This window comes from Callithrix jacchus, chromosome 16 (genome assembly GCF_049354715.1).
Source record: "Callithrix jacchus isolate 240 chromosome 16, calJac240_pri, whole genome shotgun sequence".
NCBI classification, from domain to species: domain Eukaryota; kingdom Metazoa; phylum Chordata; class Mammalia; order Primates; family Cebidae; genus Callithrix; species Callithrix jacchus.
Genome location: NC_133517.1, coordinates 12,117,620 through 12,134,161, shown reverse-complemented (window position 1 = coordinate 12,134,161; position 16,542 = coordinate 12,117,620). Strand labels below are relative to the sequence as shown.

Sequence of the window (16,542 nt, the reverse complement as noted above, 5' to 3'; positions counted from 1 at the left end):
GAATGAATGAATACAATTCTAGAGATATGCTTAATACACATCACAGAACACAACATGTGGCAGTCACTGTGCTAAGCACCTGAAGATGTCCCTTCTGTTTCATTTAATCCTTGTAACTGTATGAAGTAATTCTCATTTTACAGGTATGAAAACTGTAAAAGGGGCATTTTTTTGTTTTGCTTTGAGTTGGAGTTTCACTCTTGTTGCCCAGGATAGAGTGCAATGCACCATCTTGGTTCACTGCAACCTCCGCCTCCCATGTTCAAGTGATTCTCCTGCCTCAGCCCCCCAAGTAGCTGGGATTACAGGCATGTGGCACCATGCCTGCTGATTTTGTATTTTTAGTAGAGATGAGGTTTCACCATGTTGGTCAGGCTGGTCTCAGATTCCTGACCTCCAGTGATCACCTTGGCCTACCAAAGTGCTGGGATTACAGGTATGAGCCACTGCACCCAGCCAAAGGGGCATATTTTAAAAATACATATTTGGGCTAGTGTTTATTAATTTTCTTTAAAGGTTAAAGTCTAAAAAAGGAAGTATATATGTGTGTATGCTATGCATACTCATATACATATGCATATACATGACACATATATCAGAATTTTAAATAGCCATAAACCAATTTAAAAATAAAAATTGGCCAGGCATGATGACTCATGCCTATAATTCCAGCACTTTGGGAGGCTGAGGCAAGAGGATCCCTTGAGTCCAGGAGTTCAAGACCAGCCTGAGCAACACAGTGAGACCCTGATAGAATTGTTCAATATGTATGGTGATAAAATAAAAAATACATTAGAGTTTACTAATGGCCGAAAAGGACTAAGTCTTCCATTTGCCTGCTTGAAAGTTTTCTACATTTTTTTCTTTTAATTTTTTTTCTTTAAGTCCCCTATAGTGTTTATCATGTGTAAGGCATTGCTGTGCTTAATGCTGGAAAAATACTAAGATGTATCTTAAGGAGCTTACAGTCTGATATAGAAAAGAGACACATGGACAACAACTATAATTGAAGGCTTCATGAAATAAGCATAAGAAATATGCTGCAGCCAGGCACGGTGGCCCTTGCCTGTAATCCCAGCACATTGGAAGGCCGAAGTGGGAGAATTGCTTGAGCCCAGGAGTTTGAGACCAGCCTGGGAACATAGTGAAACCCCTTTTCTATTAAAAATAAAGATAAAAAATATATGCTTTGGGTTTACTGAGAAGGAAATTATTAATTCTGGGGGGTGATGGGAGGTAAGTCCATCTATATTAAGATCTACAATAACAATAGCTTTTCTTCTGTTTTCTTAATAGACAAAGAATGCTGTTCAAGCTTTGATTGATAAGCACCAAAGAATACCAGGAAACATTATGAGTGCTTTGTTAGAACGTTTTCATTGATAACAAAGGGTCAACTAGAAGATGATTTAATACATTTATATTAAATGTTTGCATCTGAGGTACTGTTTTCTGAATTTTGTAGGTCCTACGATTAGTATTTTTTAAAAAATCATGTTAATAAGCATCTTTCACAGAACTCCTTTGTTTAAAATTGTATTGTCAATTTTGTTTTTGCAATTGTGTCAAATACTAACAAATTACATGCCTAATAATTCAGGAAAAGATGTTTTATTTGTAAATTCCTAATAATGTATGCTAAACATATAGATTCTTAGTTAATAACAGCAGTTTAGGTTAAACAAACATTCCTGGATAATGCATTAAATTTCTGTATCTTTTGCCTTGCGCTGATTTTGAGAGATGGCATAAGCTAGGGGTTAGCATAGTTGCTTAAGTTAGAAAAAAACACGCTGTTGTCTGTCCCTCATTCCCTTCATGACCTTGTACAAGTCACGTAATGTTTTTATGTCTCAACAATTCCGTTTTAAAAACATCATATGTGAATAATATTATTTTAAGTTCTTTATATTTTCTGTGATTGATAACTGTTGAACCAAAATACAACAGAATTAATTTAAACAATGTCAAAATTCTTTAGGAGTTATGTTTATATTTTTTCCATTGTGTGTTTAAATTATGTCTTCAGGTATCATGTCCAGTTGCCAAGCACAATGAAAAAGATGCATCGTTTTTTTAAATGGAGTAAAAAAAGAAATTAGGAAAAATAAAATTTCTAATTATTTTTACTATGATATTTTTAACAAGAGTCTAAGAAAACAATATAAGTTGTGCTGTGCATTTTCAGCTGTATACTCTGGTCTTAATAATACCAGGTTAAAAATCACTGCTGTGCTCTGCATTTCGTGTGCTAGAAGCTGATTCTAGGCTGAGGAAAGCAGAGTTCTCTACTTTTGCTCAGTATTGAGGCTTACCCGGTTTGACTTTGCAGCCAATGAAGTGGTTTATTGCTTCAATAAAAATATACTTGAATAATGAATTAATTTGTTTTTGTTTTGTTTTTATTTAGAGATGGGTTTTTGCCATGTTGGCCAGGCTGGTCTCAAACTCCTGACCTCAGGTGATCCACCCACCTCAGCCTCCCAGTGTGCTGGGATTACAGGCGGGAGCCACTGCGCCTGGCCTGAATGATGGATTTATGTGAACACAAAGCCCTCTGAAGAATTAATGATTTTCAATTGTTGTCTTCTTGAAAACTGAATTTAAGTGTTAAACAGAAAAGTATCAGAAATCAAATGCAGTATCTCTCTCTTCCTTTTTTAAATGTTAACTTACTAAGGTTTTTGTATAACTTTTGGATTATGTGTATTTATGACATGTGAAATGTATATTAAATTAAACAATGTGAAAATAAAGAAAATAAATCTGAATTGCAGTTAATTTTCTTGTGAAATTACATGTGACATTTTAAAAATCTTTTTTTCTTTTTTTTTTTGAGACAGAGTCTCACTCTGTCCGTTGCCCAGGCTGGAGTGTAGTGGTGCGATCTTGGCTCACTGCAACCTCTGCCTCCTGGGTTCAAGCCTTGCTCCTGCCTCAGCCTCCTGAGTAGCTGGAATTACATATGTGCACCACCACATCTGGCTAATTTTCGTATTTTTAGTAGAGACAAGATTTCACCCTGTTGGCCAGGCTGGTCTTGAACTCCTGACCTCAAGTGATCCATCTGCCTCAGCCTCAGCCTCCCAGTATGCTGGGATTACAGGCATAAGCCACTGCGTCCACCCTAAATAATCATATTAAATTGATTTTTTTGTAGTACTCTTTACATAGTTCTCACCTACAATCATATTATTTTATCTAGCCACAATGAAGAAAGCTTACTTTCCAGTGTAATAAATATATTTTAATTTTGTGGTCAATGAGAAGAGTCAATTAATGATTATTGGAACTCCCCCCACCCAGCAGTGAACAGTGTTTGGTTCAAAATTGATGAAATATTTCATAATAAATGAATAAATGATCATAAAATGAATGGGAAGTTTGTTTTGGGCCAAGTATTGAGTTATGAAGACTGAAGTTAGCCGAGAGTGGTGGTGTGCACCTATAGTCTCAGCTGCTTGAAAGGCTGAGGTGGGAGGATTGCTTGAGTCCAGGAGTTCAAGGCTGCAGTGAGTTGTAATTGTGCCACTGTGCAGCCTGGGTGATAGAGCAAGCCCCTGGCTCTGTTAATAAAGACTAAAGAAAGAACATCATTTATTGCTAATGTGGCAAACGTTTTTACAGTATTTAAGTTTTACTGCTTTAACTAAAACCTTTTTTTTAAAGCCTGATACTCAGACTAATGTCAGTGCTTCTTATCTCAATTGTTAAGAGCTTTATCTTTGCTATTTGAGTTTAATTCCCATAAGAGGCAGAGAATATGACTAAATAGAGAAATATGGCTGGGCATGATGGCGCAGGCCTGTAATCCCAACACTTTGGGAGGATTGCTTGAGGCCAGGAGTTTGGGACCACCTGGGCAATTTAACAAGACCCCTTTAAATTTTTTTTCAAATTAAACTGGGTGCAGTGGCTCACACCTGTCATCTCAACACTTTGGGAGGCTGAGTCAGTTGGGTCACTTGATTCAGGAGTTCAAGGCCAGCCTGGGCAAAACCCTGTCTCTACTGAGCCACAAAAAATCAGCTGAGTGTGGTGGGAGGTTAGGGCTGCAGCGAGTCGTGACTGTGCACTGCCCTCCAGCCTTGGCAACAGAATGAGACCCTGTCTCTAAATAAATAAATATAAGTAATGGAAAGAATGTGTATTAGGTCTTTTTTTTTTTCATAAGTTTTCTTTCCCTTCTGACTTCTAGTCACGTGTTTTGATCCTCTTGAGGAGTGTTCACAGTCAGAACCTGATGCAGGCATGAAGGGCTTCTCTCCAGAAGCATAAACAGAGCACTTACGGGAAATTTTTCTTACTCGTTTTTAAAAATCTTTCATTCTGAAACAATCTGAAGCTTGCAGAAACGTTGCAATCGCAGTGCAGAGTCCTCCCATATACTCTTCGCCCAGATCCACCAATGTAATATGTCACATTTGTTTTATTCTTCTCACACTCCTGTTGCCCTTGCTGTCTCCACATATATATCTATACTTCTTCCCCTGGATCATCTGACAGTAAATTGCAAATACCATGCCCCTTATTGTTATCTGGTCTGTGAGATCCGTTTATAGAACCACAAGACAATGATAAAAAAAGGTCAGGAAAATCAGGATGGATATAATAATATGGTCTAAATAAAAGTTATCTATAGACTATATTTAAATATTACCAGTTGTCCCAGTAATATCATTGACATCGATTTTTCTTCTTGATTCATCCTGGAAAAGATCTCACACTGCATTCAATTTTCCTATTTCTTTAGTCATCTTTAATTTGGAATGATTCCTCAGTGCTTCTTGGTCTTTAATGATAGTGACCTTTTTGGCGAGAGGGGACCATTTGTTTTGCGGGTAAGCCCTCAGTTTGTTTTTGCCTCACATTTCATTATGAGTTGATTCAGACTCTGCATTATTTTAGAAATACAACATGAATGATGCTGCGGCTCTCCAGGGTGTCACATCAGGAGGCACCTGTTGGTTTGTGTCATTAGTAGTGGCAGTAGCTTTGATCACTTGTTGAGATGGCATTCACCAGATTCCTTCCCTGTAGTTATCATTTTTCCCTTTGTAATAAGGAAACTTACTTTGAGATTCTTAGAGTCTGTACAGTCATGCATTGCTTAATGATGGGAATGTATTTTAGAAATGCATCGTTAGGTGATTTTGTCATTGTGTATGGCTGTATGGTATAACCTGTTGCTTCTAGTCTACACACCTGAACAGCATGTGACTGTACTGAATATTGTGGGCAATTGCAAAACAGCAGTATGTGTGTATTTAAACACAGCTAAACACAGAAAAGGTACAGTAAAATAAGGTATTACAATCTTATGGGACCATGGTTAAATATGCAGTTTGTTGACTGAAACGTCACTGTAGCACATAACTGCATATAACTGTTCCTCATCAAACTTTAACTCAACTTGTTTTAGCATCTTTTGAATTGATTCTTGTGTGAGTAAATTATTACTCGGGTTCAAGAGTGATTTTTCTCTTATCCAATATTTACTAGTTGGCTTTTTTTTTTTTTTTTTTGAGACAGGATCTCACTCTGTTGCATACAGTGGTGTGATCTCAGCTCACTGCAGCCTCCTAGGTTCAGGCAATTCTCATCTCAGCTTCTCAAGTAGCTGGGACTACAGGCGTGTGCCACCACACCTGGCTCCACATTACCACCTTCCCCGAAAGCCAACCCAACCCAACCAAACTCCTAGTTAAGGCCAATTTGTGTTTAGGTATCCTAAGGGAATTTTCTTTCTGTATCCCAGCATCAAGGTTAAGACAAGAAGTTTGCTGGTACCAGTTTAGTCAAGCCATGTGAGGTTAGCTGCCCTCTGGGCTGCAGCTTTCTCACTTTGGAAGACAGGAGTTTTTTTTCCTGTGCCCTACGCAGCGAAGAACAAAGAAACTAGTAACTGACAGTTTGATGAGGATCAGGTTTGCACATAGCTTCAAAGTATTTCTCCGTAAAGTACTTATTCATTATAAAGGGAAAAAATAATAACTTCATAGAGAAGAAACCTGGTGGATGCCATCTTAATCAGGTGATCAAAGTTACCACCATGACTAATGACAGAAACCGACATTATATGCCTCCTGATGCGAGGTGACATTCTAGAAAGAACACAGCATCATTTATACAGTATTTCTGCCAACAAAGCATAACCCGCGTTTTTGTGTTAAAGTGAAGTTGATCACACCTAGCATTGTTAAAAATGATTTTGGAGTTTTCTCTTCATAAAATTTTAATGTTGGAAAGTTGACAGTCTGTTTTTAATTCACTTTTACAAATTGTAAATGTTTGAAAATACGTTTTTTTTTCTGTAAGATTTCTTTCCCAGCTGGTTAACCTAGATAAATTCATTTCCCAAAGGTTACTTTGTTTAATGTTATGGTACCTGTACACTAAATAATCTATAAGGATTAAACGACATAATTTGATGTTTATTTTACATATTTATAAACATTTTTGACTCAAATTATGAAAATGTTTTTCCTAAAGTTTTCTGGTGGATGTGCTGTCTCTTAAAATTCTCTTTAGCTGTCAATCGATTTCCTTATTTATTTAGCTATTTAAAAGTTCTTTTTAATAGTTCGTATTGATAAACCAAGTGCTTTTACTCTTACAATAAAAATATACACTTATATTTCCACTCACAATGCACTTAAAGTTTTCAATCCTGGTTACATTTAAAATAGTTACTGGGGCTGGGAACCGTGACTAATGCCTGTAATCCCAGCAGTTTGGGAGGCCGAGGTGAGCGGATCACCTGAGGTCAGGAGTTTAAGACCAGCCTGACCAACATGGAGAAACCCCATCTCTACTAAAAATACGAAATTAGCCAGATGTGGTGGTGCATGCCTGTAATTCCAGTTACTTGGGAGGCTGAGGCAGGAGAATCGCTTGAACCTGGGAGGCAGAGGTTGTGGTGAGCCAAGATCACAACATTGCGTTCCAGCTTGGGCAACAAGAGAGAAACTCCATCTCAAAAAAAAAAAAAAAAAAAAAAAAAAAAAAAAAAAAAGATCCCTATATTTGTAAGTAATTATTTGGATACTGACAATGTCCGAATCAAAACCCCATTGATAGCATCTACTACAGCTGAATATTCACACATTGTCTGAAACAGGAAAGGAGGACTTAATGTCCTCAATAGGCATGTTCATAGCAGTTTAGTCATAAAATCCCCAAACTGCCTATCAACAGTAGTAACTCTCAATAGCAGAATGGATAAGGACATTTTAGTATATTTATACAATCAAGCAGTGGAAAAAAAATAAACTATTTGCTTTATGCACCAACATGGATAAATATCACAGTCTTACTGATAAATTAAAGAAGTCAGAAATGAAAGGCTGAAAATTGTATGAACCATGTATGTGAAGTCATGAATAGACAAGACCAACCTATAGTGACAGATGTCAGAATGATGGTTACCTTTAGAGTTTACTGAGTGCAGAAGATAGATGTAGCCTTCTGGGATGTTGAAAGTATTCTCTATATTGATTTGAGTAAGAGTTAAAAGGATCTATACCTGTCTGGAAAGTTTTCAAGCTGTGCAGTTAAGATCTATGTATTTTACTATATGTAATCTATACCATACTTCAATGAAAAAATCTGAATGTCTTTGTTATTGCTTAATGTTATTGTATTGATTAGGTTGAGGTCTAAAATATCACACTTGATTGATCGCACAAAAATTCATGAGATGCCAGATAAGTGTTCAGTTATTTACTCTTGGGTCAAGGTAAAGTCAAATGTTGAATTTTGGCCAAATGCTAAGATGTTGGCATAAGAACAGTCAAGCAAAGCCACGAGAAAGAATAGGAAAATCACAGAAAGGCATATATGTATGTGGGAACTCACAGTAAAATAAAAGACACCATAAGTCAATGGGAAAAGCTGATTATTTGGGGAGCGGTGTTGGGGAAACTGGCAGAAATATGAAGAAAACCAAAATTGATTCCTACCTCACATTTCTTGAAAGTTGAACTCTATATGGATTAAAAATCTAAATGTGAACAGTATAACTGTAAAGCTCATTTAAAAAATGTAGGAACATTTTGTGCCCCAGACATGAGAAGGGACTTCTTGAACAAAACCTCAAAAGATTATAGCATAAGGCCAAAAAAAAAAGGATGGTTTTGCTCACAACAAAATTAAGGATGAAGTTAACAGACTGAGAGAAGTTATTTACAATTTTCTGAAATTGATAAAGGGCCAATACCTACAGATACAAGAAACTTCAACAAATCAAAAGAAGCAAAAATCAGGCCAGGGGCACTTGCTCACACCTATTATAATCCCAGCATTTTGGAAGGCCAAGGTGGGAGGATCACTTGAGCCCAGGAGTTCAAGACCAGCTTTCACAACAAAGTGAAACCTCATCTTTACTAAAAATATAGAAAATAACCAAGTGTGGTGGTGCACGCCTGTAGTCCCAGCTACTTGGGAGGCTGAAGTGGGAAGATCACCTGAGCCTGGAAGGTCGAGGCTGCAGTGAGCTGTGATCGTGCCTCTGCACTCCAGCCTGGGTGACAGAGTGAAACCCTGTCTCAAAAAAAAAAAAAAAAGAGAAAAGACAGAAATATCAAGACAAAAGACAGTTTATAGAAGAGGAAACCTAAGAGGCCACAAGCATAGGAAGAGATGTTTAAATCTTTTAGTTAACCCCAAAGACGCAAATTTAAACAATAATGTTATGTTATTTTAGACTGGCAACAGTCAGTTCAATTTCCCTAGGCGGAGAATAGGCGGGATTGTAGTGCTGTGGAGTATAGGAACCTGAGGCACTCCTGCAGTTCTACAGAGCAACGTGCTAATACCTAATTGTACTGAGCATGTGCGTACCCAGTGACCCAGCAGTTTCACTCCCAGATGGATACTCCAGAAAATTCTCACACGGGTCTGTAAGGAGACATAGGAGAGTAGGTTCATTACAGTGTTGTTCACAGTAGAGCAGAGATGATGCTAACCTGATTGTCCATGTTCTAAAAATGTACGTGCCTACATATGGTATTGCAAAACAGTTGGAAGAAACTGGATGTAAACGAAGCAGTACGAGTGGCCCTTTGAACAAAAAAAGAGTAAGGAACATAATCAGTTACGCAATACATGCATTCAAAAATAGCACGTATTTTGTAAAAACATCCAAAATAAGAGGATACACATTGAAAACACTGGAATGCTAGGTTGTTTTTGCCAAGTGAAGAGTAGGGACTGGGGAGTCGTCTCACTATGTGGAAAGCAAATTTGCAATTAACTTCCAATTTTCCCAACGATGTATCTCCTCCCTTTCTGCTGTGTTGAATGTCTAAACAAGAGCCTCTCTGATTCAACTTCCCTAGGATGTGAACCGAAGTTTTCCTTTCCAGGACCTGATGAATCTCACTCTCCGGCCACACTCCTCAACCCTGCTTTCTAAGGCACTTGGAACCCTAGCCCTGACCTTTAGATTTCTGCTGTGGGACTCAGTGTGCTCTCTGTGGACATCATTCTCTAGGGTATTTAAGGCTCAGTTTTCCCTGGTCCTCTATCACCCTTTTCCTACCAAATCTGTGGACACAGCTCTTCCAATGACATCTCCCATTCTCTTTGCCTTTCATTCTATACGTTTGAAAACATTTCATTACCGTCATTTTTGGAGTTTTAAGAGGAAGCAGGGATTATGAATTAATTTTTTGGGCGTAAGTGCACTGGAAGCTGGAAACTCACCCTTTGGAAGAACATTTTTTAAACCTGTGCTTTTCAGAACGTACAGGATTCCCAAAGTGCCTTCTAACTTTCCAATGGTCATTATTATACAATCTTAACTAAGATCATTGAGTGATGTGGGGGAATTGTAGCTTAATTCCTCTTTAATTATTATTATTATTATTATTTTATTTATTTATTTTTTGAGACGGAGTTTCGCTCTTGTGACCCAGGCTGGAGTGCAATGTCGCGATCTCGGCTCACCACAACCTCCGCCTCCTGGGTTCAGGCAATTCTCCTGCCTCTTTAATTATTTTTAGAATTGGCAGGCCAGGTGGAAGATGCTTAGAACCTGGATCTAGACAGTTGCAATAAGTAGAGAAAGGAGGAGCACGTGAGAGCCTAAGGAGGTAGAAATGGGACAAATTACAAAAGGTGATTGACGGAGGGTGACTCTAGATAGCTCTTACAACTGCCATTTGTGGAAAAAGGCATTATAGGAGGAGGAACTGATGAGGATGTTTTAAAACATAGTTTTATTACTATTCAGATGTGGTGAGGCCAATAAAGCAGAAGATGACTGCCATCAAAAAGAGCTTGATATACTTGCAGATCCCCAGAGCGGGGAGGATGCCATACCAGGGGAGGATACCTGAGAAGCACCAGGGTCTATCAGGAGGCAGAGGGAGGATGGGTTGGGGACTATGGGCGAGAGTCCATAGTCTAATGGCTTCTGAGGGAAGGAAACCATATTATGATTTTTGAGGGAAGGGACAGGTGAGGCAGAGCAGGCAGGCTTAGGATTGGCTGGTGTGAATCATTTCAGTGGACTCTGGGGCACTGGGCTGTCTCTCACTGACTCGTAGTTGGCCCTGGGTGATTAGGGCAGGGGGAATAGTGGTCCTGAGTAAGAGCCTGATAGCGGTGGTGGGGCTATGAGTTTATGGGTTTGTGCTTGAAGGGTGTGCTAGGATGAGTTGTTTGCTATCTCCAGGATTTAGGTGACCCTTAGAGGGACAATGCCTCCAGGGTCAGCAAGATCCCAGTATGTCATCTCATCAAAATACAGTGAGAAATAAAAAATAAAAAGAAGACATGATGAATACAGTGAGGAGAGCTGAACCCACATGCACATGCTGTTTCAGGTGTCTTGTCTGTGAGCCTTCAAGAGATGTCTGTAGGTGGTTGGAGCTCATTTTCAGCTCAGCAGAGAGGTTTACTCTGGAGACTTAAATCTGGGAACCAGCTAGAAGAAGCAGTGACAATCAGGAGTTTGCATGAGGAAGGGAAGAGGAGAATCCCCAGCGGTTCAGGAGGAAAGCAGAAAGGAGATCTCACGAAGGAGACAGATCAGGAGAGCCAGCACTTGAGGGGGGTGTAGCAGGCAGATGGAGGTGACCACGCACCACGGTGAGGACACTCAGGCAGCGCTCTCTTCTAGCAGAGGGAAGCGGCAGAGGGAAAGGAAGTTGGGAGAGTAACCAGGACATTGTTGGTGGGGCTCAAGCCTATTTGGGTGCAACCTTTCAGGAATCCTTCTGCCTTTCCCCAGTCAGGGTCACTGTCTTAGCTGGGAACCTTCCACTGGTCTTCGACTTCTGTTTTCTTTTTTAAAAAACAGGGGTAAAGTGCACATAATATAAAACTTGCCACCTTTGCCGTTTTTAGGCATACGGTTCAGTAGTGTTACCTGTAGAAATCTTTCACCTTGCAGAACTGAAACTCCATGCCCATTGAACACCAACTTTCCATTCTCCCATCCTCTAACCCTGGCAACCATCATTCCCATCATCCTATTTTTTTATTTCTGAGAGTTTGACTACTTTAGGTGCCTTATATACGTGGAATCACGTAGTGTTTGTCTTTCTGTGACTGGCTTATTTCACTTAATGTCCTCCAGGTTCATCCATGTTGTAGCATGTGTCAGAATTTCATTCCTTTTTAAGGCTGAATAATATTCTATTGTACTGATATATGACATTTTCTCTATTCATTCATCTGTTGATGGATACCTAGTTTGCTTTTACCTTTTAACTAATGTGAATAATGCTGCTATGAACATGGGTGTGTGAATATCTCTTCAAGACCCTGCTTTCAATTCTTTGAATTGAAAAGAAGTGGGCATATACCCAGCCCCCTAAAATCCCACTCACATCAGTGGTGAGTGGTCTTCCTAGAATTTGGAGATGAACAGGGTTTACTTCTGTAGTTCTGTAGTTCTCCTGCCTTCGTTCACATCTCTAGCTCCTCTGTTAATATTTAATTTGGCACCTGTATTAGTTAGTTTTCATGATGTTGATAAACATACCCAAGAATGGTTAATTTATAAAAGAAAAGAAGTGAAATGAACTCAGCTCCATGCAGGACCATATGGAAATTTTAATTTTTTAAGGATCTGCCATACTGGTTTTTTCCTGCCCTTCTACTTTTATGTAACGGCGTGACAAGAATAGGCATTTTTGATGGCAAAAACTATTAAAAGACAAAATTACAATAAATTTAGTTTTGCAGATCTTAATTGGCTTTAATTGCCATTCAAAAATTGGGAAACAGTTCAGACCAAAAATGGTCCAGAGCGCTCCACCCCACCATATGTTGGGATATATTAATAACCAGAGGGAAAAACGTGATGCAGAAAACTGAAGCGAGGTGGGGAGACAGCCAGATCCGTGACGATGGGTCTGCTTGGTGTCTGTCTTACTGGGACGCAGTTGGAAGAGCTGGCCGCCTGGGACTGGCTGAGATGCACACTCCAGGCTGGGATTCAGTCAGTTTCCATAATTTGCTATGTACGGAGAAGCCCTTAGGCCAAACTTAATTCGACGTCACACAAATGTTTTGATTTCTTCCAGAGGACTGAAAAGGCATTTGGTAATGAAAAGGTACAAGTGGATAAAAAGTCAAGGAAAGGATCAAGGTGAATGACATGAGGACAGAGAGGGAAAAAGACAGCAGGGACCAGACAAACTCAAGGTGACAAAACAAACAAATAAAAAACAAAACAAAACAAAAAGTTTCTTTCTGAAATGGAAGAAATTTCGTGCTAGCAACCCCAGATTCAATATAATAACCCAGAGGCTTTTTAAAAATTGTACTTCTATACACACGAAGTTCAAATTGTGAAAACTACGGAATAAAAAACACTGGTGAGTTTTAGAATCTGAGCAGGGCCTTCACATTTCCCAGCCCACATCCCTTCCTTCGTAGATGAGAAGATGTGATTTTTTTTCTTAATTTGTTTCTGAAATGTGAGCGGGAGAATGGGGGGTGACCTATAAAGTCGAGGTGGAGACTAAGGGACTGGGTGACAATGGGGCCTGTTACGAAGACGTTTCCGGCGCAGCTTCCCCAGAATACAACCTCCTTTCCTCCTGCCTTCTCTCGCATCTCTGGCTCGCCTGTTAATATTTAATTTGGCACCTGTATTAGTCCGTTTTCATGATGCTGCTGAAGACACACCCAAGACTGGTTAATTTATAAAGGAAAAGAAGTGTAATGAACTCGGTTCCCCGTGGCTGGGGAGGCCTCACACTCATGGCGGTGGGGTAAAGGCAGGTCTCACATGGCAGCAGACAAGTGAAAACAGAACCAAGCAAAAGGGTTACTCCTTATAAAACCTTCAGATCTCCCAAAACTTTTTCACTACCTCGAGAACAGTATGGGGGGAACTGACCCCACGATTGAATTATCTCCCATCGGGTCTCTCCTACAGCATGAGGGAATTATGGGGGCTACAATCCAAGATGAGAGTTGGGTGGGGACACAGCCAGGCCCTATCAGCACCTGACAACCCACTCTCTCCATGGGCCTGTGCGTACCTCCCTGGGTGCTGCCTCTGTGCCCGCCCGGGATGCTCTGGGTCCCTCTTCCTCATCTCTGGCCCACTGAGCCTTTGGCCAAGCCTGGCAAGGCTGGACCCGGAGCCTGCCCACTGTTAGGGCTTCGAGTGCCGAATCCTCAGGCGGCTTTCCTGCCCCAACAAGCCGGGAACCGCCCCACCAAGCTACTCCCTGGGTCCTGCGGGCTCGGTTCTCACGGCCCCGCCTCTGCAATGCGGAACTTGGGTCCCTCTACTGCCCCCGCGCTGCGGGATGGACAGAGTCCGGGAAGGACTCGCTCTTGGCGGAGAACTTGGTCCCAGGACCTTTACTTGCAGCCCTTGCCAGGTTGAGATCCTAGATTTGCAAAAGGAGGCCTGACTTGACACGGAATTTGGTAGTAGAGGCTGAAAGGGCTGAAATGTTCAGCCCACGGCTGGAAGAAATCGTACCTATGTATGTATTGGATTGATTGATTGGTGTGTGTGCTTTTCTCCTTGAGGAACACGGGGATCAAATCTCAAGGCTGAAGCCTAAAGTTCACGTTATGAAATAAGTGTTTTTCTCCCCTTTTTTAAAGACATGTCTAGTAATATACGTTCATGTTTGTTGTGTATTCCACATTTCTGGAAAAATACACGAAAAATATTTCCAGTGATTACTCTGGGGAATAGGGATGGTGGGAGAAAAACTTCTACTTTTTTCTTTGCACCCTCTATATTGCTTGAATTTACGATAATATATTTATTTTATGAAAAGGGGAAACAAGAATGCCCAGTATTTAATTTTAAGGTGCTAAAGTTTCCTGCAAGGAAACCCTGTTCATCTCCCACAAATTTTAGTAAGACCACTCACCACTGATGTGAATGGGATTTTAGGGGGTTGGGGATAGGGGATTTGTTTGTTTTCTGAAGAAATCAAGGAAAGGAGCCAAGATTTATGTCTAGCTGGACTAGAGGCAGAGCCCAGACAGCACCCATAGGCCTTCTAGGAAATTCTTTTCTTTTTTTCTTTTTTAAAAGATGATGGCCTCAAACTCCTGAGCTAAAGAGATCCTCACTCCTCAGCTCCCTGAGTAGCTGGGACTGCACGTGCATTCAAAGAAACTGTTGAACTGAATGAATTCAGCAGAAGCGAGCTAGCATATGGAGACCACGATCATTAAATGAACATTGTGCTTGTGGGAATTTGTAGGTTTCTATCTTACTTAACTTTCCCAGAAACTGCAAAATAGGTATTAGCGATATCTCCATTTCACAGATGAGGAAACTGAAGCTTAGAGTTTACACAATTTTCTAAAGTCCACACAAGGGCAAAAGAGCAGACTTGGGATTTGAACCTGCGGAGTCCCTACACTTTTGACTATGTTATACTTCCACATCTTTTATGATCTGTGTTTGTTAGTTCTCTTGAAACGCAACATCTGGAGTTGATATCATAGTCCCAGTATCACTGGACTGGTACTGAATACAATAATACTTTGTCTTTTCTTGACCTGCTGTTCTTATTAATGAACTCAAGATTGCACTAATCACCTGACACAATTGGCTAATGTGGAGTCTATAGTCAAGATGAAAGTCCCAGATCCTAGGCCAGGCATAGTGGCTCACTCTTGTAATCCCAGCACTTTGGGAGGCTGAAGTGGGTGGATCACATGAGATCAGGAGTTTGAGACCAGCCTGGCCAACATGGTGAAACCCCGTCTCTACCAAAAATACAAAGAATTAGCCAGGTGTGATGTTGGGCACCTCTAATCGAAGCTACTGAAGAGGCTGAGGTGGGAGAATCGCTGGAACCTGGGAGGTGAAGGTTGTAGTGAGCTGAGATCATGCCTGTGCACTCCAGCCTGGGGGACAGAGGGAGATTCTGTCTGAAACAAGCAAAGATCTCAGATCTTTTCACAAGAACTGTTGTAAACACATAGGTCATCTGCAAAAGGGAGGTGAGAATTCATTCCCCTGAGAATCATACTAGATGCTGTTGATTGTCTAACCCAGAGTCATTCTTTTCTTCTCTTCTTCCTAACAAAACCCTACTTTTTGCAGGTATCTACCCCTTCTCCAGGAACCCTGTGTGTCTCAAGAAATGCTGACTTCACTTGCAATTCCAGGGGTAGCCTGATTGATCTAAAGGCGCTCTTGTGCCTTTGACTCATTAATAAATAATTTTGGTCCAGGAGATGGAAGGACAGCTGGGCTGGAGCCTTCTGGGAAAGCTCTTCCTCTCTTTTCTGGGTGAACTCCTGGAAATGACTCTTCCTTTCTCTGGATTTAGTGCACATGGATGTGAGCCCTGGATCTGCCGTGGGCGTGTCATTCCCAACCTGGGATGAAGCCTGCATCACCACAGGAGTCCAGACAAAGAGATTTCAGGGAAATAAAGATGAGGCCATTGGAGTAAGCCAACCCTCTAGCCCATTTTATACCTTGACTTCTAGCTATGTGAGCCAATGCATTTCTGTCTTGTTTAAACCTTTTCAGATTGAGGGTTTTTTTTAAATTACTTGCAATCCACATGTTCTGACTAACGTGGCTATCAAATGGCATAACAGTTAGTTGTTATGTATTAGTTTTCTTTCCCTCTTATGTGGGGAAGGTAGCATGGTGTGGTGGTTGTGTGCACGAGCTTTGCACTTCAAGGTTCCCAGATAGTTTCCTAGCTCCACCTCCTCTAAGTAGTGTGATCTTGCGCAGAATTACTTATCCTCCAAGTCACAGGTCACTTCTATGAAAAGCAAGGGTAATAAAAATTCCTGTCTCACAGGTTTGCCCAGAGGATCGATGAAGTCATCCATGTAAATTAACAGTCCCTAACCTTTCTGGCACCAGGGACCAGTTTTGTGGAAAATAGTTTTTCCATGGACTGGGGGCTGTAGGAGGTGGAAGGAGGGGAGGACGGTTTTGGAATAAAACTGTTCCACCTCAGATTGTTCAGATCATCAGGCATTAGATTCTCATACGGAGCACGCAACCCCGATCCCTTGCATGCACAGTTCACAGTACGGGAATCTAATGCCGCTGCTGATCTGACAGACGGCAGA

The 16,542-nt window shown here is 40.6% G+C and overlaps 1 protein-coding gene and 1 pseudogene across 21 annotated transcripts in view; both read left to right on the top strand.

Moving 5' to 3' along the window:
- TMEM68 (transmembrane protein 68) overlaps positions 1 to 2,771 on the top strand; it is a 38,650-nt gene extending 35,879 nt beyond the window's left edge. For all 21 annotated transcript variants that reach the window (XR_013527837.1, XR_013527838.1, XR_013527839.1 and 18 more), the window contains one exon: positions 1,297 to 2,771. Coding sequence is in view for 16 of the 21 variants with exons in the window: in XM_035277512.3 (XP_035133403.1) it covers positions 1,297 to 1,383 (87 nt within the window). In the remaining 5 variants the exon portion in view is untranslated. The remainder of the gene's footprint in view (positions 1 to 1,296) is intronic.
- A 10,715-nt stretch (positions 2,772 to 13,486) lies between these two features.
- LOC128929905 (histone-lysine N-methyltransferase SETMAR-like) overlaps positions 13,487 to 16,542 on the top strand; it is a 30,081-nt pseudogene continuing 27,025 nt past the window's right edge.